This window comes from Vulpes vulpes, chromosome 14, assembly GCF_048418805.1.
Source record: "Vulpes vulpes isolate BD-2025 chromosome 14, VulVul3, whole genome shotgun sequence".
NCBI classification, from domain to species: domain Eukaryota; kingdom Metazoa; phylum Chordata; class Mammalia; order Carnivora; family Canidae; genus Vulpes; species Vulpes vulpes.
In genome coordinates this window covers 108,279,171-108,295,443 of record NC_132793.1, presented here as the reverse complement: position 1 = coordinate 108,295,443, position 16,273 = coordinate 108,279,171, and the positions used below count along the sequence as shown (strand labels likewise).

The 16,273-nt window shown below is 45.1% G+C and overlaps 2 protein-coding genes and 1 pseudogene across 5 annotated transcripts in view; 1 reads left to right on the top strand and 2 right to left on the bottom strand.

Annotated features, from left to right (window-relative positions):
* Positions 1-3,566: 3,566 nt before the first annotated feature.
* On the bottom strand, positions 3,567-6,246 carry LOC112920558 (uncharacterized). Of its 3 annotated transcripts, none has more exons than XM_072737620.1 (2): positions 5,330-6,246; positions 3,567-3,830 (listed from the first exon to the last, which is right to left on the bottom strand). In XM_072737620.1, the coding sequence occupies exons 1-2, from the start codon at positions 6,244-6,246 to the stop codon at positions 3,677-3,679; spliced, it is 1,071 nt and encodes a 356-aa protein (XP_072593721.1). In that variant the 3' UTR covers positions 3,567-3,676. The 3 variants fall into 3 exon arrangements, with proteins under 3 accessions (XP_072593721.1, XP_072593722.1, XP_072593723.1); XM_072737621.1 differs by having other exon boundaries at positions 5,413-6,246; XM_072737622.1 differs by having other exon boundaries at positions 3,740-3,881.
* The window catches only part of ACOX3 (acyl-CoA oxidase 3, pristanoyl), a 54,635-nt gene continuing 42,311 nt past the window's right edge, over positions 3,950-16,273 (top strand). Inside the window, exon 1 of one of the 2 annotated variants that reach the window (XM_025999372.2) lies at positions 3,950-4,195. The gene's annotated coding sequence lies outside the window, so the exon portion shown is untranslated. Of the gene's footprint in view, positions 4,196-6,048; positions 6,305-16,273 lie in introns of those variants that run through there. The other variant, XM_025999364.2, reaches the window with a different exon arrangement.
* On the bottom strand, positions 13,673-16,075 carry LOC112912942 (probable ATP-dependent RNA helicase DDX6 pseudogene; annotated as a pseudogene).

Sequence of the window (16,273 nt, the reverse complement as noted above, 5' to 3'; positions counted from 1 at the left end):
CGATCCTGCACTTGAGCAAGCTTCAGGCCATAATGATGGTTATGAAACATGAAAGTACAGCACTTAACACAGGCACAGGGTTCAAAGGCTATGGAGAGAGGGGAGTTTTGGGGCCACCTGGCTGGCTCGGTCAGAAGAGCATATGACTCTTGGTCTCAGGGTTTTAAGTTCAAGCCCCATGTGGGACATGGAATCTACTTTAAAAAAAAAAAAAAGAAAGAAATAAAAAGAAAAGAAAGAAGAAAGTTTTCTGTGCTCCAAGGCTCCTCCTGTCTTGGGGGGAGGATTCTGTGAAAGGAAGGCTCCACTGGAAAAAAAATAAAAGAAAGAAAGAAAAAAGAAAAATTCTACAAGGGAGCTCTCACTTCAAAAGACTTGGCTGTCCAAATAAAGGACACAGAGCAAAACAGAGAAGTTCCCAAGGGTATAATCCTTTGTTCACTGTAGGAAAAACAAAAACAAAAAAATTTTTCTTCCAAGAAGCTCATCTCACATGTGTACAGTGGTAGATTATTAGCACAGCCAAGGGCAATTTTCTTACCGGGGAGCTTGGGGGTCCTAGGAAAGGCTTTGCTAACTCAGGGACTGGGTTAGAGGTGTGTGCTTGTTGATTCAAGTTGATCTCAGGATTGAAAGTGCTGTTGGCTCTTTGTTCAGCTTGGTATGTGAAGTCCTTCAGGCAGAAGCGAGGCAAGGTGTCCACTTAGGTTTTGTAAGTACATCTAGCATGTTATTTCATTTAAATGCAGCCCAATTCCTCAACCTCTCTTGCCTTTCAGGCTCTGTGCTCCTATGTGTCCAGACCCTTCTTGGTCTCTGAGGCTTTACCATGTCCTGGCACTGACTGACCTGTCCCTGCTGCCCTGCTGGGTGTCACAGGAGTGCAGCAGAGAGAGGTCATAAATCCAGAAGCCCATATTTAGTGGGAAGGAATCCCTGTATAAGACCATGCCAGCTCTTTGCTGGAACGAAGAACAAGGTTTACCAGCCTCTTGGCTCCTACCTGCAGAGTTCCACATAAGCCCACTTGCTGCTTCTTCCAGGCTGTAACCCCCTGCCCCTCCACTCCTCCCACTAAGCTCCTGCCAAGGGGTCTGCTCATTCTCCTCATTCCCAGGCTAGCCTTTTCTCTGGGTGTTCCCTCTGCCAAGAGAGCCTTTGCCTCTTCTTCCAATTAAGAAATGAGGTTAGGGGCACCTGAGTGGCTATGTCGGTGAAGCGTCTGCCATCAGCTCGGGCCATGACCTTGGGGTCCTGGAATCACGCCCCACTTTGGGCTCCCTGCTCAGTGAGGGGCCTGCTTCTCCATCTTCCTCTGTCCCGTCCCTGCTCATGCTCTTTCTCTCTCATATAAATAAATGAAGTCTTTAAAAAGAAAAGGAAAGAAAAGAATGAGATTATATGTCCTCTCCTTAGACAGGACTTCCCTGACCTCCCAACCAAATGGCCCCCACAAATTTGCGTCTCATTGCCAACTGTTGTGTGTTGTCTCCTCCCTTGAGGACACAAGTGTCCTTAGATCAGAAATCTCTCTTATTTATCACCAGAGTCCTGGCTTAGTTTTTGGCACACAGGAGCTACCCAGTTATTCATTACTGAGGGTAAAGGTCTGTGAGAGAAGGGAATGGGGTGGAGGTACTTTGTAGCTGGCCCTGCTCTTCTGTAGGTCCTGAAGAAGTGAGGCAGATGGTGGCAGGTGAGAAAGGAGGACGTAGATAGAGACAAAGGGCCAGAGTCTGGGAGGAAACTTTAGTATTCATGACATGTTCAAATGATTGCACTTACCAATGATGCCCAGTAAAGCAAATGGCTGAAGATGAGAAAGGAATGGGTGCGCCAAATGGGGTGGGGTGGGCAGATGTCAAAATGATCAAGAGTGGGTGGGTGGGGACCCGGCAGAGGACGGCCAGCTCATCATCAGCTGCGTCACTGCAAGAGGTCTTTGCTCCCCTACTGTTTGTACCAGCTCCATGGCCACTCCTGGCAGTTTTACCCCAAGTAGCTAACAAAACCTGTTCGAAACCAGGATTCTTTTCTTTTCCTGAAGGCTCTTCCCCCTAGGCTGGCCTCAAAGGTGTCTCCATCCACCCAGGTCCTGTCCTGGCAGGACAACCAGACTTGAGTGCGATTCCTTCCTCTCTCCCTACCTCACCACCATCCAAGATGTTTCAGGGTCCACCTGGTCCAGAGATGTTCAAAGCACACTCCCTGTCAGACACAGGTCAAGCAGTGTCCTAAGGCTGGGGTGCAGATCCAGTATGGGGTACTGGAGGGCTGGCAAGCAGAGACCAGAAGATGGGGGATAAAGAAAAGCCAGGGTCAGAGTTGGGAATGGTACCCCTGAACCCAGCAACCCCTGCAGGAATCTAAGTGGAGAGATGAAGTAATGAGACCAAAGCTGGCTATGAGTCAGCCCTGAGCAGCTGGTGGCGGCCGGGGCGGGGGAGGGGTACAGGTGCAGTGATTTGAGAAAGCATAGGGAGAGGGAGGGAGGGAAAGGAGGGAGAGAGGCCTGGGAGTCTCTGCTTTGTGTGCTCTCGCCACCCCATGAGATAGATAATCAATAGTTCAAAGTCATCCCCCCATCCTTTTGCCAGCTGCCCTGCCCTTCCCGCCTCTCCCCTGTACCAGTCCACCTGTTCCTCCGGCTTCACTGCAAGCCTGCCTGCCAGTTCTTGCTCCCTCTGTCACTTGGCACTAGGCTCAAATGATTCCCAAGTGGAAAGATGTTTATCTGATACCAATAAGACATGTGAACCTAACTTACTTTGTAGTTGTTGTTAATTTTGGAAGGAACTGATCTAAAGGTGTGAGTTATTGTTCTATATTTTTTTCTTACTCTCAAAAGTATATCCATTAGAAAAACGGTGGCATCTGTTTTGATTAGACCATTTGTTTAGTTTTTTTTTAAAGATTGTATTTATTTATTTATTTATTTATTTATTTATTCATGAAAGGCACAGAGAGAGAGAGAGAGAGGCAGAGACATAGGCAGAGGGAGAAACAGGCTCCATGCAGGGAGCCCGATGTGGGACCGGATCCCCGGACTCTGGGATCACGCCCTGGGCCAAAGGCAGATGCTTACTCGCTGAGCCACCCAGGCGTCCCAGACCATTAGTTTTTATAAAGATGCATTTATTGAGAGAGGAAGATAGAGCATCAGCATGAGGATAGAGAGAGAGAAAAATCTCAAGCAGACTCTGCACTGAGCTAAAGCCAGATGTGGGACTCAATGTCATGACCCTAGGATGACAACCTGAGCCAAATCCGAGAGTCAGTTGCTCAACCAACTGCACCACCCAGGCGCCCCTTTATTAGACCATTATTAGATTTGCAGGCACTCTTGGGGCCCCTTGTAATGATGTCACAGACCCATGGCTGGAAACATTGCCTGGATGGAGAATTAATTTGCATGGCTCAGCATTCAGATTCTTCCTTCTGCTTTTGCAACGGGAAGGTTCTCCTGATGTGGGCAGACTGAGTCCGAGAACACTGGGGAAGTTCCTACAGAACCAGCCAAGAGGGTCCTTGGCTTCATGCAGGACAGAAATCAAATACAAGCCAGAGAAAGTGAAAACCGTTTATTGAATAATTTGGGTGACAATGAATAGCAGAGTGTCTGGGAGACTCAGAGGGGAAATGAAAATGAGTCTCTTCCTCGCTTTGAGTTAGGGGCTTATTTGGCAAAGGGTCTAGGGTACTTGTTCCTCCAGGATCCAGGGAAGAGTCCAGTCAAAGGTGTCAGGTGAACAACAGGTGTTATTTTGTAAATTATCAAAGGTTGGAGTATTGATGCCAGCATCAGTAGACATTTGCTTGAAGCTAACATCCTGCAACATGTTTGGGATCCAGCTCTTAAATGTTATCAGGTATTTGGGGACCTAGGACAAAACTCAGAGAATGATTAACCACATATTTCTACTTTGGTGGAAAAAAAAACACGGCGTCTGCTCCTCTGTCCGAGCTCAGGACGTTTAGAATGAGGATACTTTCTGTCTCACCTCTTCTGCACCCCCCCCCCCCATACTCCTCCTGTTGCTCCACCACCTTGGGTGTGGCCTGCATAACTGATTCCTATACCAAGTGAGTACCTCCAGCACCATTGGCTCCTCCTCATTCCCTCACCAGCAAGGAGTGAAGAGTAACACCTTGGATTTAACACTGTCTGCTTCAGATTTCTTCATTGGTGCCTCAGGTAAAAAGTGACAATGGGGGAAAAATTGATTGACCTTTAAGTGGTCCCAGGTGGAACATAATTCAGTATTTAAACTGATTTAAGTTTTTGCTGGTTTAATTAGGATAGACATATCTTCAGAGTCATCAGCTTTAAATAGGAAACTTTCATCCTACCAAAATTTACTAAAGGTCAAATAAACTCATGCGATCTCCGTTGCAATTTGTCAGCAAAAAGAGGACTAAAAATGGTGCTTAATTTTGTCTGTCTCAAAAGTTTCATGGGTAATTGCCAAGATAGCTTTCAAAGTCTTTGTTAACTGGAAACTTTAAAGTTTTGCTTGGATGATAAATGAGATTGAGTCTGTCGGACATCTAGGTCTTTTCCAAATAGGATGGAGCATTATTAATTACTGGATGTAGGTTTGTGCCTTTGGCTTCTTATTGCAGAGAAGCTGAGGGTACTTGAGTCCGTTAGTAAATATGCTTTGTGCTTTAAAGATTGTATTATGAAAACACATGTTTTTAAATCATAAAATATATTTATATTCATACATTCTAAGAATTATGGTGTAACAGTTCACAATTGCTTACTACTTAGTTTTCACGGGGGGAATAAGGCATCTAAGAGTCAGAATTCTGATAAATGTAATTAAGACTGAGTTTTAAAAAAAAGACTGTCGCTCAAAATCTGAATAAATAAAAGAGTCGCAGAAGGCTTATGAAGGGACATTTTGGGAATGGAGTTTTACGTGTGGTCAACTAAGATCAAAATGGATGGATTTTTAACACCGTACACTGGTGTTAAGACTGAAATTCTACTTTTCTCTCTGTTAAAAAGACAAAGTTTTCTTGGATTGTTGGTCGGCTCTGATTAGAACATGTAAGCAAAGTTGTTTTTTTTATTCTCTGCTGTCTGCCCAGAAAGCCAAGGTTTTTATGTTTCGTCTTTATCAGGTCTTTGGTTACTTGACTAAAACTCCTCGAAATCAGAGAAGCTAAGTTTGCTAACAACCATCTAATGCAGTATATTTGCCTGCGAGGTCTCTTATTGCCCTGTTGGTCAAATAAATATCCAAATTTTAAGTTCTACAATGATCTGTGATCCTTACGTAGCCATGTGCTTCATGTTTTCTGGGGGTTTAAACACACTTACCCCTTTGCTGCTCTAACAGATGATCCTTTGTGCTCAGGGAGACTCCCGTTTGTTATTAACCCTGGGATTCTCAACTGACCAACCTGAACTCGCAGGAAGGGAGAGAGCTGCCCCGAGGAGGCGGGCAGGCCTGGGCGGTGAACCGAGGAACCGAGGGGCAGCGGCTGGACACAGCTGGACGGCGGTGGGGGTGGGGGGGGGCTGCCGGGGGTCTGGGGTCTGGACGGGGGTGTGGGGGGCGGGGTCTGGAGGGGGGTCTGGGGTCGGGGGTGTGGGGGTCTGGAGGGGGGTCTGAGGGGTCTGGGGGCCGGGGTCTGGAGGGGGGTCTGGACGGGGGTCTGGGGTCGGGGGTGTGGGGGTCTGGAGGGGGGTCTGAGGGGTCTGGGGTCGGGGGTGTGGGGGGCCGGGGTCTGGACGGGGGTGTGGGGTCGGGGGTGTGGGGGTATGGAGGGGGGTCTGAGGGGTCTGGGGGCCGGGGTCTGGACGGGGGTGTGGGGGGCCGGGGTCTGGAGGGGGGTGTGGGGGGGCGGGGGTCTGGACGGGAGCGGCGCAGGCCCTAGCCCGCCGACGACGCGGAGCCCGCGGTGCAGCCCCTCAGCGGGTGCTGCCCATGCTCTGAGCCAGGGGTCGGCGCCCGGGCCTGCAGGGGCCGCGGAACCCGCGTGTTCTCCACCTCCCGGAATGCGGACACGCACGCGCGCGCGACCCACCCCCGGAGCGCCCCCGGCCGTCTCCCCGGCGACTGGCGGGCGGCGCGGGGTGATGACGTCAGGGGCGGACGGAGGCCGGGAGGTGGTGCGGGGCTGCCAGCCCGGCTCTAGGCTTTCCGGACGCGCCGCGCTCGCCTTGGGACGGAGGACATTTGCTGGGCGCCATCTGTATGCGCCGAGCCCCGAAGGACATTTGCTGGGCGCCATCTGTATGCGCCGGGCGGTGTGGGGACCCGGCGACCAGGAAGGCCTGGCGGGATCCAAGGTCGGGGCCGTGGGGCTGGGAGCGCGGGCGGCGCGGGGACCAAGTGCCTGGCCGGGGTGGAGGGAGCGGTTGTGCAAAGGCCCGGGGGCACACCTGCCCTCTGTGATTGCTCAATGGTTGCGCAGTATTGTGATTGGTTTAATAGTTGCCGGGGGCAAGAGTGCGGGTGCCAGGGACAGGAGAGACCGTTTGAGGATTTCAGACACTGTCCCATGAGGCCGCCACTCAGCTGTCACCTAAAGGGAGAACGATCAGTCTGCATTTAGAGTCAGGGCTCTACTGTAACGATGTCCTGCGGGGGGCAGCTCCAAGGCCCCCGTGAATTGCAGCAGCCTAGACAGCAGGCAGTAGGCTAGCATTACCATGTGGTCACCCTGACACCCAAGAGGTGAAGAGACAGCTAAGTTCACCCAGCTCGTCAGTGCTCACGTCAGGCCCCTTGGTGGCAGCAGCTGCACCATCTGCAGTAATGTGGGTGCCGCCAGGCAGCATGGGGCCCTGGGGATCTTCCTGGCTGCTTAGGATCATGGGGTTTGAGGTTGGTGTGCTGACAGCTGTAGATCTCCGGCAACTTACTTCACTCTAACAAGCTTCCAGCTTGCTCACCTGGAACATAAGAGTGCTGATAACGCCTGGGGTTGCAAGCACCATTGACATGGTGTAGCTGCTTAGCGGCCACCTACCCTCAGCGATTGCTCGAGGGTTGCACAGTATTGTGACCGATTTAATAGTTGCAGAGTTAAGAAAGGATTCCATAGGTGTTAAGGAGGTGCACTGGGGCGGGGGGGGGGGGGGGTTGGTGACCATTCAGGTTTGGAGTCAGAGAAGGGAATTCCAGCTTGGCACTCGGGAACCATGGGAACTGGCAGTATGGACCTGGGTCTGCAGGAGGAAAGGCTGGGCCAAGGAGCCCGGGGTTTGAACATTAAGAGCTTGAGGACCTCTAGATCATGAGAACGGAGGAGTGTCAAGAAAACTGCCGGATGAGCATGCGGCTCTGCAGAGTCAAGTCTGGGAGCCCTCCATCCATCAGGACAGTTTCAGCAGGTGATGAAGAGTGAGAGTGGCCGGGGCTGAGAGTCTGCAAGCAGCTGGAGGGGAGCAGGAAGGGACTCACAGGGTGGTGCCCTGGCCTGCAGGGAGGGGGTGTGAGGAGTGACAGGACTGCAGTCAGGGCATGGAAATCCAGAAAGCCAAGAGCTGCCCTATAGCTTGCACTTTGAAGCACTTGGACTCTGCCAAGAGCTGTGGCTTACCTTAAAAAAAAAAAATTCTTGTTTTGTTGAGATGTAACTCCCCATACGATTCATCCATCTGAAGTGCACCACTTAGGGCATCTGGATGGCTCAGGCCACGATCCGGGGGTCCTGGATGGAGGCCTCAAATTGGGCTCCCTACACAGTGGGGAGTCTGGTTCTCTCTCCCTCTGCCCCAACCCCCTGCTCATGCGCTTGCCCTCTCTCTCATCTCTCTCTGTCTCTCCCCCGTCAAATAAATAAATAAAATCTTTTTAAAAAAATGAAGTGCACAGTCCAGAGTGGGGCAATCGGCAGTGCTATTTATTCCCAGAATGTTTTCATCACTCCAGAAGAAATCTTGGCCCTGTTAGGAATCATTCTCCAGCTGCTGGCAGCCACTAGTCCCACTTTAACCTCTACATATTTGCCCATGCTGAACATTTCATGTAGGTAGGATCACACAACATGTAATCTTTTGTGTCTGACTTCTCTCACTTGATGCAACACTTTTGAGGTTCATCCAATACTATTTCATTGTATGGATAGCCTACATCTTGTTTACGCATTCATCAGTTGATGGATATGTGGATTGTTTCCATTTTGGGGTGTTAAAAGTAATGCCACTGTGAATATTCATGCACATTGTTTCCATTTTGGGGTGTTAAAAATAATGACACTGTGAATATTCATGCACATTGTTTCCATTTTGGGGTGTTAAAAATAATGCCACTGTGAATATTCATGCACAAATTTTTGCATACATATTTGTTTCCATTTCTCTTGGGTGTGTACCTAGGAGTGGAATTGTCAGGTCCCATGGTGACTATTTAAACTTCTGAAGATCCGTCAGACTTTCCCCGAATGACTGCTATTGTGCATTCCCACCAACAAGGCATGAGGACTCCACTCTGCACATTCTCATCAATACGTGTTATTGCCGGCCGATTTGATGTGGACCATGGGGTGGTATCTCATGTGGTTTGGATTCGCACTCCCTGATGGCTGTTATTGTGGCACATCTCTTCACATGCTCGTTGGCCACCTGCATATCTTTGCAGAAGTACCTATTTGAGGCCTTTAGATCAGGTTATTTGGCTTTATTATTGAGATTCTTCATATAGTCCAGGTCCAAGTCCTTTATCAATATGTGATTTGCAGATATCTTCCATTCTCTGGTTTGCCTTTTCACTCACCCATTGGCGTTCTTTGGAGCAAAAGTTTTTTATTTCGATGACGTTTGATTTACTTTTATTGCATGTGTTTGTGATGCCGTGCCCAGGAAGGATTGGCCTCACCTAAGGTTGTGAAGGTCACTTCTACCTTTTCTTTGTGAAGCTTTAGTGTTAACACTTATATCTGGTAAGTGTCATGTGTGTGTGGGAAGAGTGGACCCTCATTACTTTGCACATGGACATCCAGGTGCCCAGCCCCACTTGGGAAGACAGTTTCTTCCCCATGACCTTGTCTGGACAGCCTGTCCAAAGGCAGTTGACCTTCCATATTAGCGTTTACTGCTGGACTCTCGGCCCTGTGCTGTCAATCTACACACCTGTCTTCATGTGGCACCATACGTCTTCATTACCGTCCCTTTGTGGCAAGTTTTGAAATCAAGCAGTATGGATTCTCCAGCTTTGTTCTTTTTCAAGCTGGTTTTGTCTCTTCTGGGTTCCTTAAATTTGCATATGAATTTTAGGATCAGCTTTTTAATTCCTGTCCAAAAAAAAAAGGGGGGGGGGGCAGCTAAGCTTTTGATGAAACCACATTGGCTCTGTAGATGAGTTGGTGAATATTGATATTTTCACAATACTGGGTCCTTCTAACTCAGGAACGAGGGATATTTCTCCATTTATTGAGGTCTCAGGTTTCTTTCAAAAACACTTTGTAGTTTTCAGAGTATAAGTTCTACACTTCTTCTGCTGAATTTATGTCTCAGTATTTTGTTATTTTTGATGCTGTTGTAAATTGATTTTTTTTCTTCATTTCATTTTTGAGTTGTTTATTGCTAGTGTATAGATATTCAGTAGAGGGGACCTGGGTGGCTCAGTGGTTGAGTGTCTGCCTTTGGCTCAGGGTGTGATCCCAGGGTCCTGGGATCGAGTCCTACATTGGACTCCCTGCAGGGAGCCTGCTTCTCCCTCTGCCTGTGTCTCTGCCTCTCTTTCTCTCTCTTTCTGTGTCTCTCATGAATAAATAGATAAAATCTTTTTTTAATTTTTTAATTTTTTATTTTTTGGAGTTCCAGTGGGCTTTTAAATCATAAATTAACAAAAACCAAGATTTTATCAACCATTTTTTTCCTGAACCTTATAAACTCAGCAGACTCTGGTCCATATATATGTGTACCTACAACATAACACATCCCAACAAAAACAGAGTCCCACTGGAACATTTGCCAATTAACAGAAAGCCAATTTTCCCTTTCCCCAAATGTTTTCAAAATTTTGAGTTCCCACTGTTCATTTCTCAGTGGAACTGGTCCCTTGTGGCTAGGGACATTGGGATTCTACCCCATTTTTACTAAACAAAAATAATTTTTTCCAAGTTTTAGTTTTGTTTCAAAAAAGGGAAGTGACTTTGTTTTCTCCAGGCACCCCTCCCCCACAACCATTGGTTAAAATACAGAAGCCTGTATCTTAATAACCCAGCCCTACTCCCTCCCTTGCTCTGCCCAGTACTGTCTACTAGAGAATTTAAACACACTTATGCTGGAATCTGTCAGCTTTGGAGGGGCAGAGTCCAGGTGCCAGGCTAGCTCCCTCTAACCTCATGAACTGTTGTAACCTTTGGACACTTAACTCTTTTTTTTTTTTTTTTTATACATTATATGTTTTTTTGTTTGTTGGTTTTGTTTTTTTTTAAATTTTTTAAAAAAATTTTTTATGATAGTCACAGAGAGAGGGAGAGAGAGAGAGAGGCAGAGACACAGGCAGAGGGAGAAGCAGGCTCCATGCACCGGGAGCCCGATGTGGGATTCGATCCCGGGTCTCTAGGATCGCGCCCTGGGCCAAAGGCAGGCGCTAAACCGCTACGCCACCCAGGGATCTCTGGACACTTAACTCTTTACCACAAAGATGAGTTTTTAGACCAGAGATTTTTTGGGGGAGTTTTAAAAAACATAATTTTAAGGATATAAAGTAGAACTATAAATAAGCTCACGAATGTCCACTTAATTTCACCAAAACATTGACGGACTTCAGCTCCCATGAAGCCAAAATTTTGCTTGACAAAAGTATTTTGTCAGAAAATGATTCCACAGTAACAATTTTTAAGATACACAGAACACTGAAAAAAGTAGCAAATTAAAATAAATGGCTTAATTCCCAAAAATCATTTCATCTTTTTGTACTCATCTAGAAGGTCAGGAGTGTGGCTAAAGGCCATTTCTGATGAGGTTATGAGTTTCCAAAGTGTTTCTAAATCAGTGCAGACACCCTCCCTTTTGGGGCATAGTAACCTCCCTCCTACCCCTATTTAAAAAAAAAAAAAAAGAAAAGAAAAAAAAAAAAAACAAATGAAACCAAGTGATCAGAACGAGATGTTTTGATTCCAACAAATTTACACTCAAGGCTTTGTGTTGAGTTGTCTGGTTCTAACTCAAGCATGATGGTATCAAACACAAAGCACACAGCAAAGGAAAGATGCTCCCATCTCATTCTGAAAACAAATACTGATAACCAATTCCTCCCCCCGCCCCCTAGCCATTGGGGCCCACCATATTATGATGCTGGGGCCAACGTGAAAATAATTGAGAAATATATTTAGATTTGCTTCTCCCTTAGATTATTCTGTTCCCAAGGGAAAGACAAGAAAGTTTCCTCGTTGGAATGTATGGGAAGAGAAAAACAAAACACAGGCTCAGAGGCAGCAAGGTGTGTAACAGTCCATAACCCATTACACAACTACAACCACAGGCAAAACCGCGAGTTGGACATAATTTAAATATTAAAAATAGAAAAAATAAATAAATAAATATTAAAAATAGGGAACAGTTTCATCCAAATGAATCACCGGAAAAAATATTACCATTACTGAAAACAGACACCCAATGGTGGAAAGAACACAAAAACAATTTCTAATAACAATGCTTCTTACAGTGAGGGGGGACTTAAAAAAAAAAGAAAAAAAAAAGACTAGGCCTTGACCTAGTCCTTAGAGCATCTTTCCATTTAATAATTCCTATTCAAGAATCCAGCACCAAAACTGGACAGCTGCCTCTACAGAACTGTGTCCAATAGTGGTGTCCCAGATAGTTTAAGTGCCACGCCTCATCAGAGGCTATACTTCAGTAATACTTTCAATTAAGTCTGTGCTTTAAGAGGGACCCACAGGCATGTGGCACTGGGCACAGTCTGAGGATAGCAGACGAGACTGTGCTGTTTTTGTCACCTACACTCTCTCTAGCGAGATATCAAATTGCATTTACAAGCCTTTCTTGCTTTTCTTCTATAATGAATGATCCCTCTTATCTCGCCAGAGGTGGGGAAGAAAGAGAGAGCTGCATCAGTACAAGGGCAAGATATTTTTGGTCAAAAGTTGATGCCTTCTAAATTCCCTCCCCCCCACCCCTCCCTGGAAAAGAGTTATTTTCTTAATTAGGGCTTGTATTTAGTAACCAACATTGGCTGGATAGAACATAGCTTGGATACCAAATAAATGAGCTTATTCTTTTTGGGTTTGTACTGTGCAGCTCTTGCTACAGATTTTTTAAGGAGTTAGGGCTATGTCTGATCAGGAGGCATCTGTAGGATTTTGATCCTAAGGAGTTTTGGGTGAGTTACAAAATAGTTTTGCTTAGAACTACGCAAGAGTAAAAAAAAAAAGCAACTTTGAATAATTGATTTTTTTTAGCCACGAGTTAAGCACGAAAGCATATGCAGGACTTCTCTTGTAATATTTTAGGGTTTTGAAAAAATGGAATATGGAAAACAAATTTTTTTCATTTTATTTTTTGCTTTTTTTTTATTTTTTAAACCCTAGATGCCTCCTGATTGACCTAGTACACTGGGTTAAAAGGGAATTAAAAACATTTTTAAAAAAAAGTTCACTGGTTTTGATTCATCTCACTCCTTTTGCCTGGAGATCAGGCCAAACATCAAGCATGTTGGGAGGGGCACAATTTAAAGCAACACTATTGACTGTAAAGCATTTGCCAGCAATTTACAATGCAAAATGACAGATAATTCTTGTCACAAAGCAAGAGGATGGCAAGCAGCTTTCTTTAGCATGAAAGTTAACAGCTCTCAGGAGTTGCCCATTCCTGCAAGTTTATGTATCAAGGTGGGCAGAGGGCAACACACTTACACAGTACAGGAAGTGATCCACAGAAAGTAAGCTCCAGAACTGCTAACATTCCCAAAGCTGGTACTGGCTAATATTCTGAAATGCAAAATCCATGCTTTGTACATACACTGCTCAGACACTGCCACGCAACTGAATTTCCACACTGCAAGGGAGATTAATCTTTGTCCCCTTTTGCTGAGCTTGAAAAGTTCCTCAAACTTTCTTTAAAAGGGGAGGAAGAAGCAAAATCAGAGAGCTTCTCAAAAATAACATCTTGAGTTATAGGTTTCTGAAGTTTCTTTGCTCTCTCTGGCAGGCGTTCTCCAAAGGTATTAGATGATACAGTGTGGCAGCAAACAATAAATCCCAGACTTCTGGGTCCCTCTTCCAACACAGGGTCACCACAGAGGTCTGCTCTCTCTACTAAAGAGGCCAAAGTACTTTTTAGAATTTAGTGTTGCGGAAAACTGAGCCCCTCTCATCTTTAGCTGCTCCCATAATCATTCTAATCCCCTTAATCCCAGCAACCTTCATCCAAAAAAAAAAATGTATATATATATATATGAATCCAGAAAAAAACTTATTTACAAAGTTTATACAAGTATACACACCCAGTTTTCTATGGGACACGCTTTGCCACAGAGGAAAGAGGGTCAAGGCTCTGACATGTCTACACATCAAGTGCCATAACTGCTAATGGAAGCGTATGTAAACCAGTCTTTAGTGTTCTGCTATAGAGCACAAAGGCTTGTCATATGGCTCCTGCAATGATAGACTGCTCTTTCCTTTGGGAGCGATGATGTTGTAATCTACTCAGCACAGAAGAAATTTTTACTTGGGATTGTTTTTTTTTTTTTTAATACATGTATTTACAGTGCAGATGAACTGCAGTTGCATATCAACTCCTCCACATAAAGAAAAAGAAAATGGTGTTTAACATTACTAATACATGTCATCTTCTAGCCCTGGGCTTGAGTATCGGGTATAAAGGGAAGAGAGAGACTCCAACTTGAAATCAAAATGAAAAGACAAAAATTTTAAAAAGATAGGAAGGAAAAAAAATAAAAAAAGGAAAGAACTACTATTGTTGATTTCTTGGGCTGCGTCTAAAAGATGATATTCTGAATGGTCTCATAGCATAAGGCACTTCGCACAAATAAGTAATAAGCTCTTCAGGCTTAAAAAACGGATGAGTAATTAGGGAGAAGTTGAAATGCACTCAAGAGTCAGCTGTTGGAGAATTTTGAAATTGTAGACAAGCTTGTGTGTTCATCAAGATTCTTCTCTTTTTAGGGTTTCTCCCCTTCTCTTCTTTCTCCTCCTTCCTTGTCCCCCTTCCCCAGAAAACATTTTTTAAAAACCAGCAGTTAGTGCAACTAATGTTCAGTCAGCACACAGTGCAAACAAGTGGAACAAAAAAGGTAAATTCCTTCTTTTCAGCTTTTTCTCTTCATCAGTTAAAAAAAAAGAAAAAAATGTCTGAGCTTTTTTAAGTCTTCATAGTTCCAAAATAAAAGAAGATGAAAAACCCACAAAGAGAAGAGCATCCCCCCCCCCCCAAACGATGTGTCGCAGATCCAAACGAGCCTTCTGTAGTTCGTGAAAGCATGCTTGTTAGGGCTTCTCGTCCTCCACGGGCTCGCTGTGGTATTCTGCCACATACAGGCTCTTGTCAATGTTGCTTGGGATCGGTCTAATTTCTGTTCCCAGCTGCTCCTCAATACTTTTCAAGTTGAAGTGATCATCATATGTGATCAAGTTGATGGCTAAGCCAAGATGACCAAAGCGACCTGATCTTCCAATACGATGGAGATAGGTCTCTGCCAGCTTTGGGAAGTCAAAGTTTATTACCACATTCACAGCTTGTATATCAATACCTCGGGTAAACAAATCAGTGCAAACAAGATTGTGGCATAAGCCATATAGGAAATCATAAAATACAGGATTTCGATGTTCCTGCCTCATTTTAGCATGGATATAGAAGCAAGAATAACCCAGTTGAGAAATCTTCTTGGCTAGCTATTCAACTCGCTGAGAGGAGTTACAGAAAATGATCGGCTGGTTTATCTGAAGCCTGGAAAAAAGTGTGTTGAGGCAGTGTACTTTTTGGCGCTCAGTTACATAGGCGTAGTACTGGGTTACTCCCTTCAAAGTTAGTTCCTCCATCAGGTTAATCTCATAGGGTTTCTGCAAATGGGAATTCATGAACTTCTGTACACTAAGAGGGAAAGTAGCAGAATATAATAAAATCTGTCTGTTTTTAGGTAGTATGAGAATAATATCCTCCATTATCTGCACAAAATCCTGTGACAGCAACTTATCTGCCTCATCCAATGCTATCGTCTGGACATGATCAGCCTTTGCTACTCCTTTCTTGATAAGATCCAGGATTCTTCCAGGGGTAGCTATCACCACGTGCACTGTGTCATCAAGCCTCATTATGTCATCCCGTAAATTGGTTCCTCCTGTGGTTGCCATCACTTTGGCCCCTACCATGTGCTTGCTGACCTGGATGCAAATTTGACCGACCTATAGATCAAGTTCTCTAGTAGGAACAATCACCATTGTTTGTATATTGTCCTTCTTCAGGTCTAGCCGTTCAAGTAAGGGAATGAGGTAGGCACTGCTCTTGCCTGTTCCATTTTTTGCTCTAGCTAAGATATCCCTACCAGATAAAGCAATGGGAATGCTCTCCTCCTGAATAGGAGATGGCTTTTCCCAGCCCATTTCAAAAATTCCCATCGGTAACTCCCGTTTCAAACAGTAATCTTCAAACTCGTTTCCTTTTGTGGAGGTCACATCCGAAGTTTTGATTCTTAGATCCTTTGGAGGGAGTTTTAAAGTCTTTTTCCAGTCATCACCAGGTTTAATAGTGGTGGTCATACTCTGTGCTTGCTGCTGAGTGCCATTATTGATTGTGTTGGTATTTTTCAGCTGGTTCATCTGTTGCTGTTTCTGTGTGCCCCCTTCTCCGGGGCCACCACTGGGCTTCACAGGGCCCCTCAGCTGACCATTTTGCCTGGAAAGACCCATTATAACAGGGTTCTCTGTTCTGGCCGTGCTCATGCTGTATTAATTGTAAAGATGTCTCTTTCAAACTTCAAAACTTTTGAAAGTCAGTAGAGAAACTGTAACAACAGTGTATTAGGCTCTCCAAAACGAAGAGATAAATATAAGTCTTGCTCAATATATGAGTCCTTTATTGCAATGCAGGCAAGCACCTGTAAGTCTCTGAACGGTATGCAGAAGTAACTTGCTCTTATGCACCAAATCAACTTTTTATTTTTTAAAAAACCCTCTAACAAGGTTGAATTATATATCTGAATTCACTGACTTCAATCGCTGAGGCCACTCCCACTCGGCACCCTCGGTCCTTTATTGTTGACTCCTAAAATCCTTTTTTTTTTTAAAAAAGAAATTCGGTAGAGTTTTGCATATTGATTTTGTACCC